The sequence below is a fragment of the Aythya marila genome, assembly GCF_965140915.1.
Source record: "Aythya marila genome assembly, chromosome: 24".
NCBI classification, from domain to species: domain Eukaryota; kingdom Metazoa; phylum Chordata; class Aves; order Anseriformes; family Anatidae; genus Aythya; species Aythya marila.
Window position 1 is genome coordinate 6,242,286 of NC_139065.1, and position 21,856 is coordinate 6,264,141.

The window sequence follows — 21,856 nt, forward strand, 5'->3', positions numbered from 1 at the left end:
TCCCTGGAGGTCTTTAAAAGACGTTTAGATGTAGAGCTTAGGGAAATGGTTTAGTGGGGACTGTTAGCGTTAGGTCAGAGGTTGGACTCGATGACCTTGAGGTCTCTTCCAACCTAGAAAATTCTGTGATTCTGTGATTCTGTGAAAAAGCCATGCCAGCAGGAGGGAAGTGATGAGCATGTGAGGACTCGGCTCTCAAAGCCACACAGTGTGTATGGGTCAGGACTCACTTCTGTACCCTCTGATGGAGCAGCATGGGGCCGGGACACTGCAGAGGGACCTGCTGGTGGCTGGGGAGGGCAGAGCGTGGGCAGCAGCCAGGAGGGACCCACTGCCCACGGCGTTAGTGGGAGCTCTGGGCACTTGGGGAGGAGCCTGTGCCAAGGATGCTGCTCTTGGCAAATCGATGCAAATCCCCTTGTGTCTGCTGCAGAGCTGGCACTGCCCTGGCAGGCTCAGGGCAACAGGCTGGGCAGGATCGTGGCAGGCCAGCAGGGATGAGTTGACATGTGGGTGATGAGCTGGCTCACATGTCCCTGAGGTGCCTGGGTCCCTCCTTGCTGCCATGCTCCCTCCTTGCCAGCTCAGATAGGCAATCCTAAAGAGGTGCATCCCCGACTTCCACAACAAGTAGCTGAGCCATGAAGGGACACTCTTCTGCCTCTTGTGGCCATGGTCCCTGACCAAAACCTCACCAGGTGAAAGGAAAAAGAGAAGCTTCCTAATCAGCCCCATCACCTTTGCTCCTGGCTCCTCTCCCCACACTTCCTTGCTGCTTTTGTGCTCCAGGTGTCCAGAGAGCAGAACAAAACTCTCTCTGACTCTCCTACCTCCCCAGCAGGTACCTTCCAGCCCACCCTACCCCATGTTCCACCTCCGTGCCCCATTGCTAATTGCATCTCAGTAGCTTCCCAAGGACTGTTTTCTGTTTTCTTCCCCGTGGAGGATGCAGATGGATGGGTTTCTCCTGGCCTGATTGAAATTCGGATCAGCGGCAGTGAGGCAGCCGTGCTGGCTATCAGCCCTGCTCATCACCACCCGCAGCCACCGTTCAAAGCAGCTGCTCTGCACAGATCCAACATCGAGCCTCTTCCCCAGACCCCCGCAGCCTCGACTGAGCAACCCGCCAGGGCTGGGGGGGGCTAATTAGGGTAATGGTGGAGAAAATTGCTGGGGGGAGATGGGAATAATTCAGCCACATTTGGCACAAGCTCACTGAACCCAAGGCAGGCTCATGGACACAGATGGCAGGGCAGAAAGGGGCTGCAAACCCCCAGCCCTGGCTTCTGCCATCAATGCACTTTTTAGCTGAGGGCACCTCACTGAACTCCCCGACTCAGCTTTTAAATCCCAAATCAAGGCTGCTAGCCCTTCAGACCATGCTCTGCACCTCCAGAAGGCTGCATTGGCTTTTTCCTTGGATTATTATTATTTTTGTGATTAGAAGAGACCATTGTGTTCAGCCACTTTGACTTCCTGCATTAGACAGGCCATGAAATGCTGTGTGGTGCTAAGCTTTATTATTAGCGTTTATTACTGTGGAGGGAACGAGCACAGAAAGCACAACTCCATGGGTGGGTAGCTTTTTAAAGCAATCACCTACGGCCATGCAACCTCTTATGAAAAGTCTCTGCATAACCGAGATGGATTTGTTATGTGCATAGGGGATGTGGGTAATTATAGGAAAATCTCTGTCTCTTGACAGATAAGATCCCGCTGTGTTTGTTCTGGAAATTACGGGGGTTGGTGCAATTGTTGTGGGTGTTTTCCCCCTCTCAGGGTTGCAGGAGGGGATGGTGGTGGTCGACGATGCTGGCCTGGAACAGGGCTAGCTGCCTGGCTCTCCTGGTGAGCGAAGGGAGCCGTGCTGGGTTAATACCCTGGTAGGAAACAGCAGTGCTGAACACCAAATGCTTGATGATAGCTTTGCTGATTATCCTCCGTGTTCACCAGTGGGCCCTGGCGATGGTTTCGGCTCAGATCTGCCTTCCCACCCCAGCTGGCCCTTGCGGCCCGGGGGAGCTGGGATGTTTCAGCCCTGGAAGCTCCAGCCTAGGCAGGACCTCACCATGAAAGGGGCTCGGAGGGCACAAGATGGGACCTGCATGGCTGAAGCTTGAGCAGGCTTTGGTTGGGGGTGGAAGACCCTGAGATGGGGAAGAGCTGGGAGCGCAATGAAGCCTTGGGCAGATCACAGCTTGAATGGGAGTTTTGGAAGGGATTAGTGGGTATGTTGCCCGTTGGGCTGACCTCAAAGAACAGAACAGGTGAAGGAAGGGATTTAGCCTGGTGCAGCACAGGGGCCGCAGTTCCTTTGGTCTCCATCCATCCCTTCTTCCTCTCAACAGCCTCCCCACCACAGCTGGTTCATCCTCAAATCTGCCTACGTAGTCTCTCTATCCCCACTACTGCAGGACAGATTCTGTCCCTACAGTCCTTGGGGCACAAGCTCTGGGTGGCTGTGCTACCACCTCTAACCACCCTCATACCTGCTGCCAGCCAAACCAACCCCTCCAGGTGAAGATCTCCAGGGTTTCTGTATTCCAAACTGAGCTGCAAAAGGGCTTGGGGGATGTTGACTGTTGCTGCACCTGGATTTTTTTTTTCTCCCTCCCACACAGTGAAGCTCAGGAAGGATGACAGGACCCAAGGAGCCTTTGGGACTGGATCCAGCCCCATTGGATCCTGACACTGGGGACCTTACCTGCTGCTGAAGAAAGGTTGAAGGAAGGGGAGGGGGAGGGAAAGGAGAACAGCCTGAACTCATCAAGGCATTCACAGCCTGGCTTTCCTCCTCTCTGATTTTGTTTAAATTAAGCCATCTGCCCACATTAAATGGTAAATTATCTCAGCTGCTGCCTGTCTCCCTGTGGGGAAAGCGGCTGGAGGAGGAGGGGAGAGAAGGGGGGTAAAGGCTGCAGAGCTGCCCCCTGACTGGGATCTGGGGTGTGTGATGCTCTCGTAGAGGTTTGTGCCACCTCCTCTTCCATGTGCTGGAGGTCAGCCCCTGGCAACCTGGAGCTGGTCACCTTGATGTGGTCACAGCCCTTCTCCACTGTCCTTGGTGAAGAAGTAGGAAATGGTCCTTAATCCAGCTGATGGAGGAGAGCGAGTTGCAGTGCGACCGCCCTCAGCTCACGTCCTTGGGAGTCCTTCTCTGGGTGGCAGCACAGCGCCTGCCTGAGTGGTGAGCTGAGAGCCCTCGCCATGAATCTTTGGCTCAGAGTGATGAAGGCATCCAGTGTACCGGGACGGAGGCAGCAGGGCTGCCAAGGGGAATGACCAAGACAGGACCTGGTTTTGGTCAGCTTGCATGCTTGTTTTTTTTTGCAAGCGGCACCCGCAAATGGACGGCTTTTCACCGTGTTGTTGATCTGGGCAAGACCCTTCTGGTCCTCTGGGCATGTCTACAGAGATGAAGCCTCTCTGGGTGCTGAGGTGCTGGGTGGGCTCCACCTCCCCTTGGGCAGCTTGGAGCCAATCTCACACCCTGCAGTGGGGTTGCAGTGATGGATATGGCTTTAAACCAGTCCCCTCTGCTCCTGTCCATGCTGGGTGGTGGCAATGTCACCTCCCAGCAATGTGCACATCTGTCACCTCCCCACAATGTGGTGCACAGTGCTTCATCAGCATCCCAGAAAGAGCCATGTAACTGGTTGGGTGCAGAAAGGATGTAGGTTATCATGCTAGCTCCTCGCTGAGACCCAGCTCCTGTCATCGCTGTACTGTGGTGTGCAGTCTTTGAGCAGGTCCCCAGGGTGGTGCTGGGGACATGTGGGTGGCTGGGCACAGCTCGCCATGAGCCATCCTCTGACCCCAGCACCCTGCAGGTGACAGAAGTGGGCAAGAAGGAAAAGTAATGTGAGGTAGAGGGGACAGTGAGGGCTCTGAACTGCCCTGTTTTACAGCCTACATACTTGGGTTTCCCTCGGGAGCCAGAGAAGGGATGCAGTGGGGTGCTGGCACTTCAGGGAAAGTCCTCCCTGCTCTGCAGTGCCCCAGCTGAGGTTGTGTCTCCAGTACTGCTCTATGGGTTGTTCCCACGGAGTTCCTGTGTCCTGCAGAGCTCCATCCTGCCATGCCCCCAAATGCTGCTGTTAGGCAACAGCAACCTCTGGTTCCTCTGAAATGTAAAGGGTGACAGCATCATGCACAATATTCTGCTGTCCCTCACTTAAAACTGAGTAAACAGTGAAGGAGACCATTTTCTCCCTCTGTCATTCCATCACTCGGCCTCCTGCAGCAACGCTGTTGAAGCACGGCTGGAGCCAGGACGAGACAGTGCAGGTCTGCTCTGTGCTGCGTGCCCGGGTCTAGCTTGCAGAAGCTCAGGGTGTCCTGGACCTGCACCAAGAGCATCTGCAAGCAATTCTGTCACAGAAGCTCTTGGCAGGCAGCTGCAGCCATCCTGGCTGGTCCGTGGTCATAGCCCGGGGATGTCCCAGCCTCAGCAGCAGTACTGGGGCTGCCTAGCTCTCAGCAGTGGGGAAGCAGAGTGGTTAGGTCTTGTGTGCAGGTCATGGCAGAAGATTTTTCTCACTTTGTGTAACGTGTAGTGAAGCTGTAGGGTCTCCTCTCCTCATCTCAGTGGTCTCCTGGGGTCAGGCTCCCCCTCCAAGAAGTGTTTCAGGGCATCTCAGCCCATTCGTACTTGTTCTCATCAGGTGTGCTGGGTTGTATGTAGTATGTGGATGCTGCTGAGCTCCTAAGAGAGAAGGATCCTGGATCTGTCTTGTGCTGAAATGTGGATGCAACAGTTTGTGAAGCATCTCCAAGACTGAATGCACAAGAGGACTTTCAAAGGACCTGTGGTAAGAAGTAAGCCATGCAGTTTCTCCTGTTCACAGCTCCTATGTCCCATCTCTCAGCCATTATTTTTGATTATTTATTTTTTTTCCAGCAAGCAGACAAATATTTGCAGCAGCTCAAGTCTGCCTTTGACTGAGGTGTGAGAAACAACTATAGTGCCAAACTCCTGAATGTGTAGCAAGCACCCAAGGAGAAACAGGCTGCACCAAATCACGCAATGTAGCTTGCCATGAATGCACTGTGAGTGTCAGCAGCGGTTATTGCATCTCGGCAGAGTGATGGTAACTTGATTACTGGCAGCCTCTACCCCCGAGGTCATTAAGCACCAGGGAAAAGCAACTAGAGTCTCATAAAGCTTTCTGGAGAGATTTGGATCAAAACCTAAGCTCTGAGTGTCCTTGGGCTGCGAGATGTCTGTTCCCATGTCCATGCTCCTCCACGTGCCTTGTGGGATGGTTTGGGGGAGTCTGTGAGAAGTCCAGGCTGGACCCTGATGGTTAAATCTTACTGGTGAAATGCAGGCTTCAGAATGAGGCTGCTCACTCAGGATGGTCCAGATGTGGGTTAAATCCTGCTTCAGGCTCAGGGAGTTAGATTCCCTCCCTGCTTTACTACCTGCTCCTGTCTGCATTTCCCATAGGGAGCCTGGTCAGTCTGTGCCTCGCAGGCTGGAGGCACCTGGAAGTGCCTGAGCAGCAGGGGAACTGCTGGAAGAAAGCAAATGGCAGGCTCCATGTGAGGAAATTTGGGAGGGAAGACAGCAATAGAGAGTCAGTGAGAGAGAACAGAGGAGGAATATTTCTCCCTTTTCTGCTGGAAGCCATCAGGCAACCCTGCTGCTTCCACTAAACCCACCCAAAGGAGTCAGGCAAAAATCTAAGAAACGCACAAACTGAAACAGTCGGGGAAAGGGGAGGGAGGGGTAGAGCTCAATGCTGGAGTTAATGGCCTGTGAACAGGACTGATGGCATGGGCCATGGGCAGAGCCTGAAGGGCAAATCACACCTGCAGGGAAGATGAACAAGCATTTGCCTGCAATGAACAAGGGCAGCTTCTCAAGGGCACCAGCAGGAGGATGGGGCAGGGGACTGCCATGGGGCTGAAAGGGTTAAACAAATAGTTCCTTGGCTTTTTCACTCATTTGTATGCCTCTCCTGGCAGCATTTAGGTGTAATAAATCCACATGTGTGTGAGTGCACACCCAGTGCCCTTCCCCTGAGGGCTGCCTCAGAAAATAACCTCTTCCAGCTGCAGGGCCGGGAGGCACCGGGGCCCCCCAGCCGCAGGGCCGGGTGATTACCCCCAGGTGTCCGATGGGGGAACTGGGACGCAGAGCAGTGAAATGGCTTGGGCTGGGTGGAAAGAAAGCCAGTGGTGGGGCTGCGGGCAGGGCTGCAAGTGGAGCGTGCCAGGGTGTATTTGCTTTTGAGCGTGGGCTGAAGGCTGGCCACAGCACCAGGACTGCATGCAGGTCTCGCACTGAGTGGTTGGGTTTCCTCTCCTCTCAGATCAGAGAGGGGCCGAAAGCCCCTTGCATACCTGGGCAGGGCTGCAGAGGGGTTTTTCACCCTGGTTGCTCTGGGCTGGAGCAGACCCGGGTGCTGTTCTCTCTCAGCTCTGTCTGCTCATTTTTGGACTGGCTTTTGTCTGCACTCGGCCAGGCTCCTTGTCGCCCAGACAGGAGAGATGAAAATGAGCTCTCATCCTCTGCAGAGGAGATCAGGGAGAGAGACAGAGGAAAAGTGAGGGAGATTAAGCAGAAATAGCTTCAGGGGTCATTTAAAAATATCCCCATGACTCCCTTAAATATATATTTAGCAAGAATTCATAGTCCATGGCTGAGGGAGCTCCAGGCACCAAATGTACAGAACGTTTTTTGATGAAGACCCATGGGATCCAGTGCAGGTTGGAGGGATGGAGGCTGCTGGGGTGGAAGAGGGGGAGACGTGGGGCAGAGGTGGCAAGGTGGCTCCCAGCCACCTCCCCGTGCCTGTCAACTGCCTCGATGCAGCATGCAGCCACGTGCTGGTCCTTTGGGGCTTCCGAAACAAGGTCATCTTCCTTCAGGGTCCATCAGCAGGCCACATCCAGGGCACCTGCTGTGTAACCACCCAGTCCATCGCAGTTTTCCTCCCCCAGGAGTAACTGCCTGCCTGAGAGCTGTCCATCTTTGCTCCTTGGGCCACAGCGGCTGGGAATGGCCACAGAGGTACAGGGCTGAGCCTGGCCCTTCTGGAAGGGAACCAATGGAGCTGCTGGTGGACCAGGAGAGGTGGACGTGCATGGGATTGAAATGGTCCTGAAATGCCTTCAAGGAGAGAGACAAGCGCTCAGCATGGTTCCCCCAGGAGGACGGTATGAAGCTGCTGCAGGGCTGATGCGTGGCAGGTGACACACTGGGACAGCTGGGAGCAGCACAATGTGCTTTGCTTCAGCTCGCCCACTGGCTCTGAGATCCCAAAGTGTTTTTCAGTCCCCAGTGCTTCAGGAGTAGGAAGGTCCCCTTTTTCCTAGGAGCATCTTGGGCTGAAGGAAGGATAAAATCCCAGGTCTGCCCCAGGGCTGCATGATCTGCCAGAGCCCATGAATTATTCACTGCTCCTCCAAGTTGCAGAGGATCCCGTTACGCTGTGCAAAAGGGTCTCCTTGAGCAGCAAAGCCTTGCCCACAGCTGCCAGCTTGGAAGCCCAAGGGCTGGAGGGAACTCAGCTCACACCTTCCTTCCTCAGGGCCAGCACTGCTCCAATAGCAAAGTCAGGCAGGCTTTTGATTTCAGGGCTCTGCCTGAAGGTTGGTGGGTGTCTCCTTACACCCCTGCTTTATTGATTGTCTCCTGCCTGAGTTCCCACCCTATTCAAATTGTAACAGCTCCCTGCCAGCCTCTAATTTATTTTAATTGCCATCTTTCCTTCCCACTAACAGCGTAGAGGCACAACAAACCTGTGCTGGAGTACATGAACTGGGAGGTGCTGGGGGCATTTTGGTGATTTTGAGGGAACTATCTCGGTTGGAGAATCTTCTTTCCCCACCTGTCTAGCACAGGAAAAGCCCTCTCTGAAAACCCATAGCATGGGAAAACCGAGGCACAGGCAGTGCTTAGGAGGAGGTGGGAACCAGTCCCTGGGTGACAGTGAAGAGAAACCAGCATCAGGCTGCCCATGCATAGCACGGGCTGGGGAAGGAGGATAAATGGAAACAAAGTCTGCGTTTTGTGGTCAGCATGTGTCCTCATACTGGAGGGCTCCCTGGCACCTTCTGGCCTCCTCGCCTGCTGCAGGGGTGATGCCTTTCAGCACAACACCATTTTTGCTTGGGAAGGTGTCAGAGGGAGGAACATTTTGTGAAGATTTGTGCTTTCAACTGTATGCCTGTAGACAGAGGTGCTGTGAAGGGATAGGCCGTGCTAGAGCAGAGGACATGCTGCTCGGCACGCTGCTCTCCACTCACACCTGTTACGCGTGGCGCGGGGAAGATATGACACAGGGCACCCCTGAGACTGTAGAGATGGGTGACTTTTGCATGTGTGTGGCAGTGTTTGGCACTATGGAGAATGAGGTAAGGATGCTTACGAGGGTGGAGGAGAGGTGTGAGGTGCCTGGATGCAGGCTGGCTCACAGGGCCATCTCTGTGGTCCCCTCATGCAGGTGCTGGGCTCTGCAAGCTGCTGCTCAGCTCATCCCTTCCCAGCTGCTTGTGCAAAGGGTTGAGAATTACCTTCTGCCACAGGCTGTGTCTGCACTTTCCACCCTACTGGGACAGCAGGGAAAGGCCACAGGTCCCAGCAGTTCAGAGCAGGGCTGGCTTTCCACAGCATCCCTTTGCACTGCTTCTCCTTCCACAGCAAGCCACTCATCCTGCAAGCACATCACACTTGGTGGTGACATTATAGCTCGCAGCAGGGGTGGGGGCCTCCCCTGTCCCTATCCAAGAGGAGTCCTCCCCTGCCCAAATTCCCAAAAGGCGCCTGACAGCCCTGGCTGAAACTGAGCCAGATCTCTGGTGTTTGGGGCATCTTGGGGCCCCGGGATGATGTGAAGTCCTCCTCATCTGGAGCTGCCACCTGTTTGCTGTCTGCCCAGCAGAACACAGCTTGTGCAAAGCTGCTGCAGTGCTGGCTCATTGTGTCGTGGCGTGGCAGCGTGTTACCGTGCAGTGACATGGCAATGGCTGGAGCAGAGGACCCAGTGCTTAAAGATGCCAGGAGAGTGATGAGTCTCATCTCTTGGCGTGGGTGCAGGTACATTGAGTTCTTCTGGGATGGGTACCCAACATCTGGTGCCTCCATTCCGTATGGACATTGGTGTCCAGAGGAGGGGGGTTGTCCCCAGCATGTCCCTGAGGAGGGCAGCTGGGGACAGGGAAGGGCAGGAGGCCAAGAGCACAGAGGAGCCCCAGCTGCTCGAGACTTTGTAATGCTGAACGCTGATGGGTGTCCTCTGGGCACTGGGCTTTGGTGCAGGATGTGGCCCTGGCTCCCTGATGCTGCCTGAATCCTCTCTCTACTTTGGGGTTTATTCTTCCCTTTCCATTAATCTCCGATTATTAGGTGGAAAGTGAACAATTACTGTGCTAATGGCTCCATAAATTCCTTCATTACTAATTAAACCCGCGCAGCGGAGGAAAAGCAACGAAACAGGGTGGAGAAGGGACGGGGAACGGATCCGGCCGGCAATTCCTGGGCTGCCGCTGCCCTCTGCCGGCAGCGGGGCTGGACTGGGGAGCAGTGGGGTGCCCAGGGACGCTCGAAGATGCTGCTAGGTCTGGGGCATGGAGGGGGACACCTTGCCTGGGGAGCTGCTGCAAAAGCTGTCCGCAGAGGCCGCGAGGTGGTGCCGAGCTGGGCTGAAGCACGGGGAAGAGAGTTTGGCTTTAGCTGGGCAGTTATCAGGTCTCCTGATTGATTTTGGCGCTGAGCTGCACAGGGAGGAAAATCAGGGAATGAGGGACCATTCCCCATCGAGCACACCAGCACAAACCAGGAATAAAGCCCAGGCCTGAGGGCTGAGATGTTCACAGGGACTGTCACCACTTGGCGCAACAGGAGAACTGAGCCAAGAGCTGGGGCAGGTTGAGGACTCTTGAACTCGCCCCCATCTCCGCGCTGGCTCCCCAAGAGGCTGCAAGCAAACCCCAGGCACCTCTTTTTCAGCTGAAGGAAGGAGCCCTCTCTCTCCTGGATTTCCTTGAGGTGCTGGGAGCTGCCTTGCAGTTTGCTGCCAAACCTCACTATGATCCTGCAGGGTGGACGTTCTCCAGCTTTTTTTTTGCTGCTGGCAAAGGCAGAGACCATCATGAGAACTACAGTGACTGTGTGGGGGAAGCTTTTGCCTCCCTTTTGTGGTGCTGAGGGTGAGGGTGCAAGCCAGCTTGCTTTTGCGCTGGCAGGAGCTCCTGGGATGGCTCTTGTAGCCTCACCTAAGTGAAGCTAATGTATTTTGACATTTCTAATGGCCAGCTGGGATGCAAGTGCATCTCCAGGAAGAAAAGCAGCTTGCCTCAATGCAAAACTGCCAACAAGCAGTCACCTCCCCAGCTGAGATGCTCGCATGTCTTCAGCCCACATCAATCAGGCTGTGGGGCTCAGCATCCTGATGGGAGCCCTTTGCCACTCCTCCATCAGGCTCACTGGCTCCTCTGCTGTCATCTCCATCCAGGCTTTAAGAAGGAGTCAAACACTTAAGCTCTAGAGAGAGGTTTCTGCAGAAAACAGCAAGTTTCTCCGGTTCTGCAACACCCAAGTATCGTCCAGGATGAGCCCAGCTTGACAGGACCTCGATGCCCAACTCCCACTGACACCAAATGTAATTAGACGTCTCTATCTAGGCCAGGGGCTCAAGGGCCATCTGGCTCCTTAATTATTCATACACATAAATAAATGCAGACAGAGTGCTTGTTATCTAGCCTGGGCCTGGGGAGCGATTCCTGCTTATGCAGGACCATTTCTTGGGTCTGACAAATCGTGCTTTCCTCCAGAGCTCGTTTTGGGTGCTGCGTTGCCTTTCCCCACTGCCAAAACCCTCTTCCAAATGCACCAGTGCTGCCAAACTGCACGTTAGACAGGTCTGCGTCTGCTGCTGGCTGATGCAGAGGTGGAAAAACTCTGGAGATGTCTCTGCTTGGAAGGAGCAGGCTTGGAGGACAGAAATCAGATGAAATGCCTGTCAGGAGAGCCTGTCCCTTCAGCGATGTGGCCCGGTGCTCCTCCAAGGTGTCTCTTAAACTGTGACTTATCAGCTGTGGAATTTTAATTTGGGTTTCGCTCGCAACCTGAGGCACCACAAGGAAACAGTTAGAACCTCAGCAGATAGAAGTCTCTATCGCTAGTTGTTTAAAGTGATGCATTTCCTCTCAAGCCTGTGGAGCTGTGCCAGGTTTTACCAGATGTAGCCTCAAAGGTGCAGCTGAAATATGTCAATATAAGATTTTCCCCGTATTTTTTATTGTGACTGGCCAAGGAGTGCTTCCTCTGCTCTGACAGACGCCATGGGATGCACGGGAGAGGTACTGGCAGGGAGGGTACCTGCATGGAACATGGGTGCGTCTGTTCCAAAACAAGGTGATGCTTCTTTTTATTTCAAACTGTGATAATCTGTTCCCCAAAGCATGCTGTGCCAGACAAGGTCTCCTTCCTGAGGCAATCCTACCCCAGGCTCCAGAATCCTTTCCAGCAACACCGGCCTTGGAAGCGAGGCATTTCTGTAAAACGGTAACACCCTGACAGAACAGTGATTTTTCTATCGGAAAAAAAGTGGCCGTGTTTTATCCTTCTCATGTGTCTCCCCAGGAAAGCTGCACGGATCAGATGAGCAGCAGTTGCGATAAGCCTGTCTGCCAGGCTCCTGGCCCATTCTCTGTGTCTCACTCACCCACTGCTCTTCTGTGCCTGTGGTGCTACCCCTCCCTCACATACCTTTGTATCACTTCATCTGGCTGCCCACATCCACATAATTGTGTCTGTCTCCCATACAGTCTACAATAATTATATCCACATGAGCTATCTCCGGTATCATTGTGGGTCTGTCTCCAATACGCCTGTTAGGTTAACTCAGTGTTGTTACATAGGAGGAACTTGTTTTTTAAAGCTCAACATACATTTCAAACACAATTTCTTTCACTCCTAGGTCTATATTTAGATATCAGCTATTTACCCACCATTCAAAACCCACCCACGGTTTTGGGAGCCTCTGTGTACCATCTCTGTCAGAAGGAGATGAGGTGACAGGGAGAAATGCAGCCTAATGGACTGCTATTAAAAAGTCTGATTCGATTCTCCCTCTGTTAGATTAAGACGTTCCTGGGGAGAGATCTGATTTCCACGGGTGGCACAGCTGCAGGGACATCTCAGTCAGAGGCAGCGCAAGGGAACATTGTGCTTTCTGCTCTCATTTCAAACCACTTACTGTGATTACAAAACACGGCTGGGGGGGCGGGGGGGGCCATAGCCTCGTTGGGTTAAATGCAGCTCTTCCCCCTGCAGCGTCCTTGTGGGGTTCTGTTCCTCTGACACGTCTGCATTGCCAAGCGAGGTCTGATGGCAGTGGCCAGCAGGGATAATGCCCCAGCACGGCACGAGGAGGGTCACAGGGAACGCTAAACGGGGGTGCGGGGCTGGCTCTCGGCGCAGCGGCACGCAGGCAGCGTTCCCGCGGCCGGCAGCAGGGCCGCTCTGCCGCGGCTCCCTCCCCCTCCGGGGCCTTTTCGCTCCCGCCCCGCACTCGGCGTGGGGACGGCAAAGAGGGGCCCGCCCGCCCCAGCGGCGAGGAGCGGCGCTGCCGCTGCCCCGGGGGGCCGCCTCCCCCCGACACGGGGCTCCCAGCGGCTCCCAGCCCCTGCGGGGCCTTCCTTCCGCCCTCAGCCCCCTTCCTGCTGCGCGCGGCCCGCGGGAACCAGGCCCGGCCCCGCGAGGCCCCAGCGCTGCGGGCGCACGGAGCCGCCCCGCCCGGCGCCTGCCGAGCCCTCCTGCCGGGATCCCGCCCCCCTCCGAGCAAAGACCAATCAGAGCCTGAGAGCGCCTGACTGACCGCCGCCTAGCCTATCCGCAAGCTCTCTTGCCGCGCCCAATCGGATGCCCGAGGAGGTTTTCTCGCCCAATGGTAAACGAAGGGCGGGGCGTGAGCCGCAGCCCGCGCTTCTTCGGGAGCGGCGCAGCGTTCGGCCAATCAGAGCAGCGCGGGCCGGTTTAGCGGAGGCCAATGGGGTAAAGGGGCGGTTAGAGCACTGCTCGCGAGAACTGGAGAGGGACGACGGGAACCCGCGTCTGGGCGAGTGGACCAATGGGGAGTGGCGGGGCGGGGCCGCAGCGGGACCGCTACAACTGGCAGGCAAAAAAGCCAATCAGAAGGAAGAGATGCGTTCGCCCAATGGCCGGCGAGCAGAGGAGGTCCCCTCACCGCCCGGCAGCCGCTATTGACAGGTCCGGGCGCCCAATCAGAGGGCCGCTCCCTTTCTAATCGTCCAGTGAGCGGGCGGGGCGGGGCGGGGCGGGGTGCGGGTAGGGCTCCTCCCGCCCCCTCCTCGCGGGCGCGGGAGGCCGGCCCGCAGACGGACAGCTCCCCGAGCCAATCGCGAGGAGGAGAGCGCGGGACCGGGCGGGTCTTCCGCTCGGCGGGCCCGAGGCGGCCAACAAGGGCCGCGGGCCGGGGCTGGGCGGCCAATGGGCGCCGAGGGGGCGGGGCCGGCGGCCGCCGCGGCTTCCAAGATGGCGGCGGGTGCGTGAGCGCGGCGGGCGGGCAGTGGGGGAGGCCGCCGGGGCGCAGGGGGGGCCCCGCCGCCGCCCGCCGCCATGAAGGGCAAGGAGCGCTCGCCCGCCAAGGCCAAGCGGTCGCGGGGCGGCGGCGAGGACTCGGCGTCCTCCTCCTCCTCGGCGGCGGCGGCGCGCAGCGAGCGGAGCGGCAAGAAGCCGAGCGGCTCCGGCGGCTCCAACGGCGGCGGCGGCGGCGGGAAGGCGGCGGCGGCCTCCGCCGACAGCACCAGCGGCCGGCGCGGCCCGCACCCGGACAAGGCCGCCCGCGCCGGCAGCCGCGAGTACGAAGCCGGGGCGGCGGCGGCGGCGGCGGGCGGCGGGGGCGGGCGGCACGGCTACGGCGGAGGCAAAGCCGCGGAGGCGTCGCGGAGCGGCGGCAGCCGGGGCGGCGGGGGGGAGTCCCGGGCCCCGGCGGCGGCGGCGGCCCCGTCCTCGGAGTCGGTCGGCGGCGGGGAGTACAAGACGCTGAAGATCAGCGAGCTGGGCTCGGCGCTGAGCGACGAGGCGGTGGAGGACGGGCTCTTCCACGAGTTCAAGCGCTTCGGCGACGTGAGCGTCAAAATCAGCCGCCTGCCGCCTGGCACCGGCGCCGCCGACGAGCGGGTGGCCTTCGTCAACTTCCGCAGGCCCGAGGACGCCCGCGCCGCCAAGCACGCCCGCGGCCGCCTTGTGCTCTACGACCGCCCGCTGAAGATCGAGGCCGTCTACGTGGGGAGCGGCGGAGGGAGCAGCCGGCGGCGTGGCAGCCGCTCCCCGGCGCTGCTGGACAAGGAGTCGCCTTACGGCACGGCGGCTGTGGGAGTCGCGGCGGCAGCGGCAGCGGCTGTGCGGCACCCCCCGGCCGGGGCGACGCAGCGGGCTTTGTCCCCCGCCGGCAGCGGTGGGGCCCTGGGTTATCGAGACTACCGGCTGCAGCAGCTCGCCCTTGGCCGCTTGCCGCCTCCGCCCCCTCTGCCCAGGGAGCTGGAAAGGGAGAGGGACTACGGGGGCTTCTATGAAGCACGAGTGCGGCCTGCCTATGGGCTGGAGCGGGTGGCTGGTGTGGCGGCTGCTGGGGGCTTCCGTGGAGGAGGTGGGGGCGCTGGAGCCGCCAGTGAGGAGGAGATCAGCCCGGAGGACGACCAGAGAGCCAACCGCACTTTGTTTCTGGGCAACCTGGACATCACTGTGAGCGAGACAGATTTACGCCGAGCCTTTGACCGTTTTGGGGTCATCACTGAGGTGGACATCAAAAGACCGGGTCGTGGGCAAACCAGCACGTACGGTTTTCTTAAATTTGAAAATCTGGACATGGCACACCGGGCCAAGCTGGCCATGTCAGGAAAGGTGCTTCTGCGCAACCCCATCAAGATTGGGTATGGTAAAGCCACTCCAACTACCAGGCTTTGGGTGGGTGGCCTTGGGCCCTGGGTGCCCCTTGCCGCCCTGGCCAGGGAGTTTGATCGTTTTGGCACCATTCGCACTATTGATTACCGCAAAGGTGACTCGTGGGCCTACATCCAGTACGAGAGCTTGGATGCGGCGCAGGCGGCCTGTGCCCACATGCGAGGCTTTCCCTTGGGTGGGCCGGATCGCCGGCTCCGCGTAGACTTTGCGGATACTGAGCATCGGTACCAGCAGCCCTACCTGCAGCCTCTGCCCTTGCCACCCCCTGCTCATTACGAGCTAGTGGCAGAGGCAGCTGCTTTTGGGGCTCACCGGGGGGCCCCACCTGATCCCCTCCGGGGGGCCCGGGACAGGACGCCACCGTTACTCTACAGAGACCGTGACAGAGACCTTTATCCCGAAACAGAGTGGGTGCCACCCCCGCCCCCTGTACGGGATAGGAGTAACCGGGCAGCTGCCTATGACCCGCTGGAAAGCCTAGAACGGCGTCGGGATGGTTGGTCCTTGGAGCGGGACCGAGGGGAGCGGGAGTTGGGCAGTAGCAGTAGGGAGCAGCCTAGAAAACGGAGGCTGGCAGAGGATGGAGGCCGACACTTGGACCGCTCTCCAGACAGTGAGCGCTCCTCTTCCTCCCGAAAGCGTCACTGTTTGGCCACCACCTCCCCCCCAGACCGCAGCCCAGAGCTCCTTGGAGGGAGGGAGCGTTACAGCAGTGACCCAGAGCGCTCGTCCTCCCGCTTGCTCCTGTTGGAGCGGCCCTCACCCATTCGGGAGTCGCGCAGGGGCAGCCTGGAGCGGGGCCAGAATGAAAAGCGCGACCGCAAGAATTCCGCTGAAAGGGAGCGGAAGCATCGTGCTTCTGCAGCAGCCGCCGCACAGGAGTGCAAAAGTCCAGCCAAAAAGGATGAACGTGCTACAGAAGGAGGTGGCGGAGGCTCCCGGCTCAAACCTCCACCTCAGAAACAGCAGCAGGATGGAGCGTCGCAGGCTGGGGGAGCCTCCAAGCTGTGCTTGGCTTGGCAGGGGATGCTTCTGCTGAAGAACAGCAATTTCCCGTCCAATATGCATCTGCTTCAGGGGGACCTCGGAGTTGCCAGCAGTCTCCTAGTGGAAGGAGCTACTGGGGGGAAAGTAGCTCAGCTCAAGATCACCCAGCGTCTTCGTCTAGACCAGCCCAAGCTGGATGAGGTGAACCGCCGCATCAAAGTGGCGGGCCCCAATGGTTATGCCATCCTTTTGGCTGTGCCTGGCACATCAGACAACCGCTCCGCAACTGGAGCTAGCGAGGCCGCTACAACCTCCACCCAGAGGCCACTCAGGAATCTGGTGTCCTATCTAAAGCAAAAGCAGGCTGCTGGGGTGATCAGCCTCCCTGTGGGGGGTAACAAAGACAAGGAGAACAGCGGGGTCCTGCACGCCTTTCCACCCTGCGACTTCTCCCAGCAGTTCCTGGACTCCACGGCCAAGGCACTGGCCAAATCAGAGGACGACTATCTGGTCATGATCATTGTCCGTGGGGCATCCTAAGGCCCTCGTGTTCTGTACCCAACCCTGCCTACTCCTCCACACAGCCCCTCCAGCGTGTGCCAGGTGCTATGGGATACAGCCTTAGCCAGCCCTGTCATTATTTTTAATTAGATCTTTGTTTGTAGGTGACTTTCCCTGCCCGTTTTTCTGTTACTACATTTTTCTATAAAGTTAGAAGCCAGAAAGGTTGGTTAGCCATTAGTGTGAATAGGATGTTTTGAGAATCCCTTATCCATGGGGATAGCTGGGAGGCTAGGCCTGCTTTGATTTACAAAAAAAAAAAAAAGAAAAAAAAAGAAAAAAAAAAGAAAAAAAAGAAACGGGGGGAGGGGGTGGAAGAACAAACTCCCAACTTTGTAATTTTGATTCGTGTCCTTTTTTCATTTCATGTATTTTAAAGCAAGTTCAATAGCTCATTCTCTAGAGTTACAAACCTGAAAGACCAGATTTAAAGCACTCAGTATTTTAAATGGAAAACCACATCCCTGCTAGGACTGGTGTCAACTCATTTTTGAGTCACTGAAATTCTGTGACGGCCTCAGGCCAGCGGCCCTTTGGCACGCATGATCCCTTTCCTCAGGAGCCTGAATGGTTTCCCTTTGAGTTGCATGGCTCGAGGTTGATTTCTTTCAGGTGACCAGCACCTGCTCTTGGGTACACTGCAGAACATGAATTCCTTTATTGGGTGTTTGATAATTTCATCCAGCCCCACAAAATGCATGCACTGAAGGTATGCTTTTTTAACAGGTGTATTTCTCCTATTTCTCTGAGTTCTGTTGTATCCCATATATGCACTTTGGGTTTGTAGCAGTGACAATGTTTGGTAAATTGCTGAGGACTTTGTTACAAACCATGAATGTCTTGTGCTTACTCTGGTATGCAAGAAACAAGGAGGTGCTTTAAGAATAACTTTAGTTATATTGTGGTTTTTTGTTTTTACTGCCTTTTTCAAAGAGTTGCAGGTACAGTGGGGTCTGGTTCCACAGTGCAAACTCTGAGCAAGTGTGCTTCTCTCCAGAGATGGTTTTAATTCTGTAATAATTTAATTACATAAAAGTTCTCATTATCATTTTACCTTTTTGTTAATAGCAAGGAACTGCTGTCTGCTAGAGACTTTTCAGGTACAGTACAGTGGGCATTACATGAGGTTTATAGTTCTGTGATAATCTGGAGCAAGGTGTTTTCAGCATCTTGGGGAGGTTTAAAAGTAGTTTGGGATGCTGAGGTGAGAGTTCTTTTTCATGTTATTCTAGGAGGAAGCAGTTTGCCTTTTTCCCAAAGTAAGTCGTTCATTTTCTGTAAGGGATCCAAATCTCTCGTACTATTTAACAACTGCAAGGCTATTGCAGCTAGCTTCTAAACTGAAGTGTAAATCTGACTGTATCCATATAAAGGCCCTAAAATATAATCTTGCGCTTAAAGCCAGAATGTAATCTTGCACTTAGCCACATTTTAAGAGATGGACAATGTAAACACAATGCTGCTTCACTCCATTGATCCTCCGATGCATCCCCTGGGTAATTGCTGTGGGGCAAGTTGATTTCTGTTTCAACTTAGATGACACAAAAATCAAATTCAGATGTGGGATGGGTTGCCAGTAGTACCTGAAGGATGAGAGGCACTGAATGTATTCTGTGGATACAGAAGTTGTCAAGTTTGACAGTACTTGTTCGAGATTTGCTGTCACAGAGAGGTGAATTTCTGTAATGCCACTTTACAGAGCCTCTCTTCAGAGAGTGCTCTCATTTCTGTGAGGTGTGATTTCCTTTTTCAGAGCAGAAAGAGTAGATGTTGTGTCCCAGGCATCGCAGTGAACTGAGAACTCGAATGCGGCAGCATATCTTGAAAACAAATTTTGGTTTTAGAGCTACTTTTCTTTTAAAGTGGAAACATACAAGCCTCATTTAATGCTCTTAAGTGTTTGAGGGTGAAATCCAGGATTTCTGGATTGTTGTCCTTCCACGTGAATGTAGTAGATTTAGATGGCAGAAATCAGCTGTTCATCTTGCTATTAACAATGAGGATTTCTTGAAATGACACCAATAATGCAAATAACTGTGTTTGAGAAGATACAGCATATTTACCACTTACTGCAAAGAATGTCTGTCTTAATTCTTGCAGGTGTCTGTTGTGTGTTTGCATGTAATCAACACTGCTGCTAACTTGCTCTAAGAGCTTCTTGCATTTAGAGCGAGTTCTCTAGTGGCATCTGATGTGAGTCACTTGCAAGCGCAGAGTTTTAAAGGAAAGAAACTTGAACTGCTGGGAATTCAAACCTGTCCAACACCAAAAAAGAAGCACTGACATCATTTGTGTCCACCACTTCAACTTGTGAAGCACAGTGTTTGTTATGCTGATACACAGCAGACACCTGTTTTTAAAGCCCGTGAAACTTGGGGTCAACACAGCTTGTCAAAGCAAACTCTTGACAGCTAATTGGGGTGGTGTGGGATCCCTTTCAGGAGGAGCATCTTGGGTGCACTTCCTTTTTCCGCATAAAATAACAGTGGTTGTACCTGCCACTGGCTTTTGTAAGTCAAAGTTCTCTGCACTGGAGGGCAATAAGGAACAGGCAAGGCTGTATTTGACTCCAGGTTTTCTGGTTTCTTACTGAACGGAGTACCTGCTTCTTTAAATCTGGTTTATATGTGGTTGCTGCTCTTGTTTTGTAAGCAAGGATTTTAACACCCTTTGAGGGTATTTAATGTCAAAACATAGCTGACTGGCAATATTTTTTGCCGGCACTTGGCCACGTGCTGCCATCATGTCTGGTACAGCTTTGGTGGCTGTGCTGTTCTCTTAAGCTCTGAAGTGTGCACCATTGGAGTAGCTGCCCACTAAAAGTCACCTTGGCCAGGGCTGAGCGCAAGTAGAAGTCCATCTGTAATATCACTTGTGTATAGAGCAAAACGGATGTAGCAGAATTCAGCTCTCTTGTCGTATTTGGCATTATGTTGCTCTAGTCAGAGCTCAGTATTTCTTCAAACTTTATGTGCAGCTGATGTTCCTATATTTCATGAGTTAGTTTGTTGAATTAATGTGGAAAAAGGATGTCCTTTTCCTGAATCATTTTGTAGCTGTGCTTTATGCTTTGGGGAAAGAACCTCAAATGACTCATACTTTTGTTTAAGATTTTATTTAATTATTTTTTTTTTAATTGGAAACTTTACGCAACTTCCTTGGGTGCTAGCCAGTGGCTTTGTTTGCTCCGGTCTAGTGCATGGTCTGCTGTGGACTGGGAGTGCAGCACGAGCGCTGAGGTTACCATCAGCTCTGGAGGTTTTAGACTCCTGGCTTATGACTCCTGGTGCAGCCTTTTAAGCATTGCAGAGGGAGAAGCGATTTATGTGCCAGGCAAATCTTAACCCTATTTTTTTATATGGCTGTCAAAAGTCTGAAATACTTTGGTGACAACTTGCTCAACCTCCTGTGGAGGGTGGAGAAGAGAGTTTAGGCTTCCTGCGTTGGCAGTGGAACGATCTAGTTGATGGTAACTGAGGTGAAAGGCCTTAAGTATTAATGGGAAGGAGGAACCAATGAAAATTGTGAAGACAGGTTCAAAAACTCTGAGGACTCAGGGAAAATGGCTTGGAAAATTGTAGTTCCTGGCTTTTAAGACAAACAGTGCTGAGGGCAGTACTCGTGGGGAGTCTGCTGTACGCCTGTTGAACAGAAAAAAGAGTGGAGGAAATCGTTGCCATGCTACAATTACAGAGTTTTTGGGGTTCTTTCCCCCTTGTCTCCCCTTTTTCTAACAACTTTCTGCAGATAGCACCGAAGGACAGGTATTCCAATGAGTTATAAAAGGAATGATGAGATGATTTTTATATCGGGCTTAAAGCAGACTGTATTGTAGAATTAACTGAATGGTTAATTGAATATGCAACTTCCTGCAGTTTTGTGTTAAAATTATGGATGAGAAATATTACTTGAATAGTAACAGTTTTAAATGATATTAGGTGTGTCTTTGATTTGCCCTCTTTAATATTGGAATTGCCTGCTGTTGGAATTATGCAGCAAAATAATAACAAGAGAAACTTGTGAACACTACATTTCACATTTCTGTTGATAAGTTGCCTTCGGGAAATGTTCTTTGAGGAAAGTCAACTGAATTGTCAAAAATTCCGTTGATTTTTCTCATGGTTAATTATTTTGACATGTCCCATTAACTGTTGCTGAAAGTTGAATAACCATCAATACTGTAAGCCTAGTTTAACCTCGGTGCAAAAACAAGCCCTGCACTACTTGTTATGCATCTATACATAGAAGGTGACTTCATTGCAAGGTTTCATGCCCATGGGTGGTATAACGTTGGGAGGCGAAAATCTGTCGTATACATTTGTATTGAAATAACATTTTCTTTCCTCCTGCAAGCAAAACTGGTGGACTGCAGAAGACAACCACGTGGGATACCAAGCTCTAATGGACCTTTGGGAAGAGAAGCTGTGGCTTGTGTGGAATTTACATGGGCCTCTTGATGGAAGAAAGCTTATCTGTTTAGTATTTGTGCATTTTACTAAAATGGCAGCTTTAAAAAAAAAAAAAAAAAAAAAGTTGTGTATCTGCTATTGTGATGCCAATGCCCGTGTTTTAAGTGGAAAAAAAATGACCTCTTTGCTTTGTGCTGTGTACACAAGATTGCTGGAAAAGTAAAGGAATACCCTTTTTATGGCTCACACAGCTTAAAAGTAGCTGTCACTCAAACATGCGCTCACAGTTGAGCTGATTTTGTTTCATTCTAAATAAATTGTTTCTTTTGAGGAAAATGGTTTTTCTGCCTGGAAGTGAATTGACGACAAACGTTTGACCCCTTTGTTTGCAGCAGAGGGGTACTTGCTGCTGCTACTGCTCAATGATAGTTGCGGGTCTTGAGCAAGAAGCAGGGAGACTGGCACTTTCGCGTTGACCAGCGTGTTTTACCAAATCTGAAGAATCTAGTTGATTGTCTGGCTGTGGCACCCCCTTGGTTTGCGGTGAAGGGGGTCACTTGCTGCTTTACTCCTCATCCTTACGAGGAAGCGGTGCTGATGCTGGCATGCAAGAAGCAGGGAAGCACCACCCTGCATCTCAGAACGGTGTACAAGTCTGGGGCTTCGACGAGCTGGAGTTCCTGAATTTTATGTTTCTGATTTATTTTGTTCACCCAACTTGTTTGGCTTTAGTTTTGATTTTTTTTTTAAGTTTGAAGAAAAAGTTTGAAATTGCGTTGAATCTTGCACGTAAACCTTTGCACCAAATTGCCAAAAGAAAAAGCGAAATGAGTCCTTAAGAGTGTTTAAATGCTGTTAATAAAGCCTTTCCTGACATACACGAGGCGCTCCTCCATCTCCAGGGGCTTTTCAGCAGTTATGCAGTGCTGGGTTTAGTTCTGAATGGATGAAGAGTTCCTGA

The 21,856-nt window shown here is 53.6% G+C and overlaps 1 protein-coding gene across 1 annotated transcript; it reads left to right on the top strand.

Annotated features, from left to right (window-relative positions):
- The first annotated feature begins 13,551 nt into the window (after positions 1-13,551).
- Positions 13,552-21,822, top strand: RBM15 (RNA binding motif protein 15). The gene has a single exon (XM_082778248.1). The coding sequence runs from the start codon at positions 13,592-13,594 to the stop codon at positions 16,463-16,465; it is 2,874 nt and encodes a 957-aa protein (XP_082634374.1). The 5' UTR covers positions 13,552-13,591; the 3' UTR covers positions 16,466-21,822.
- The last annotated feature ends 34 nt before the right edge of the window (positions 21,823-21,856 follow it).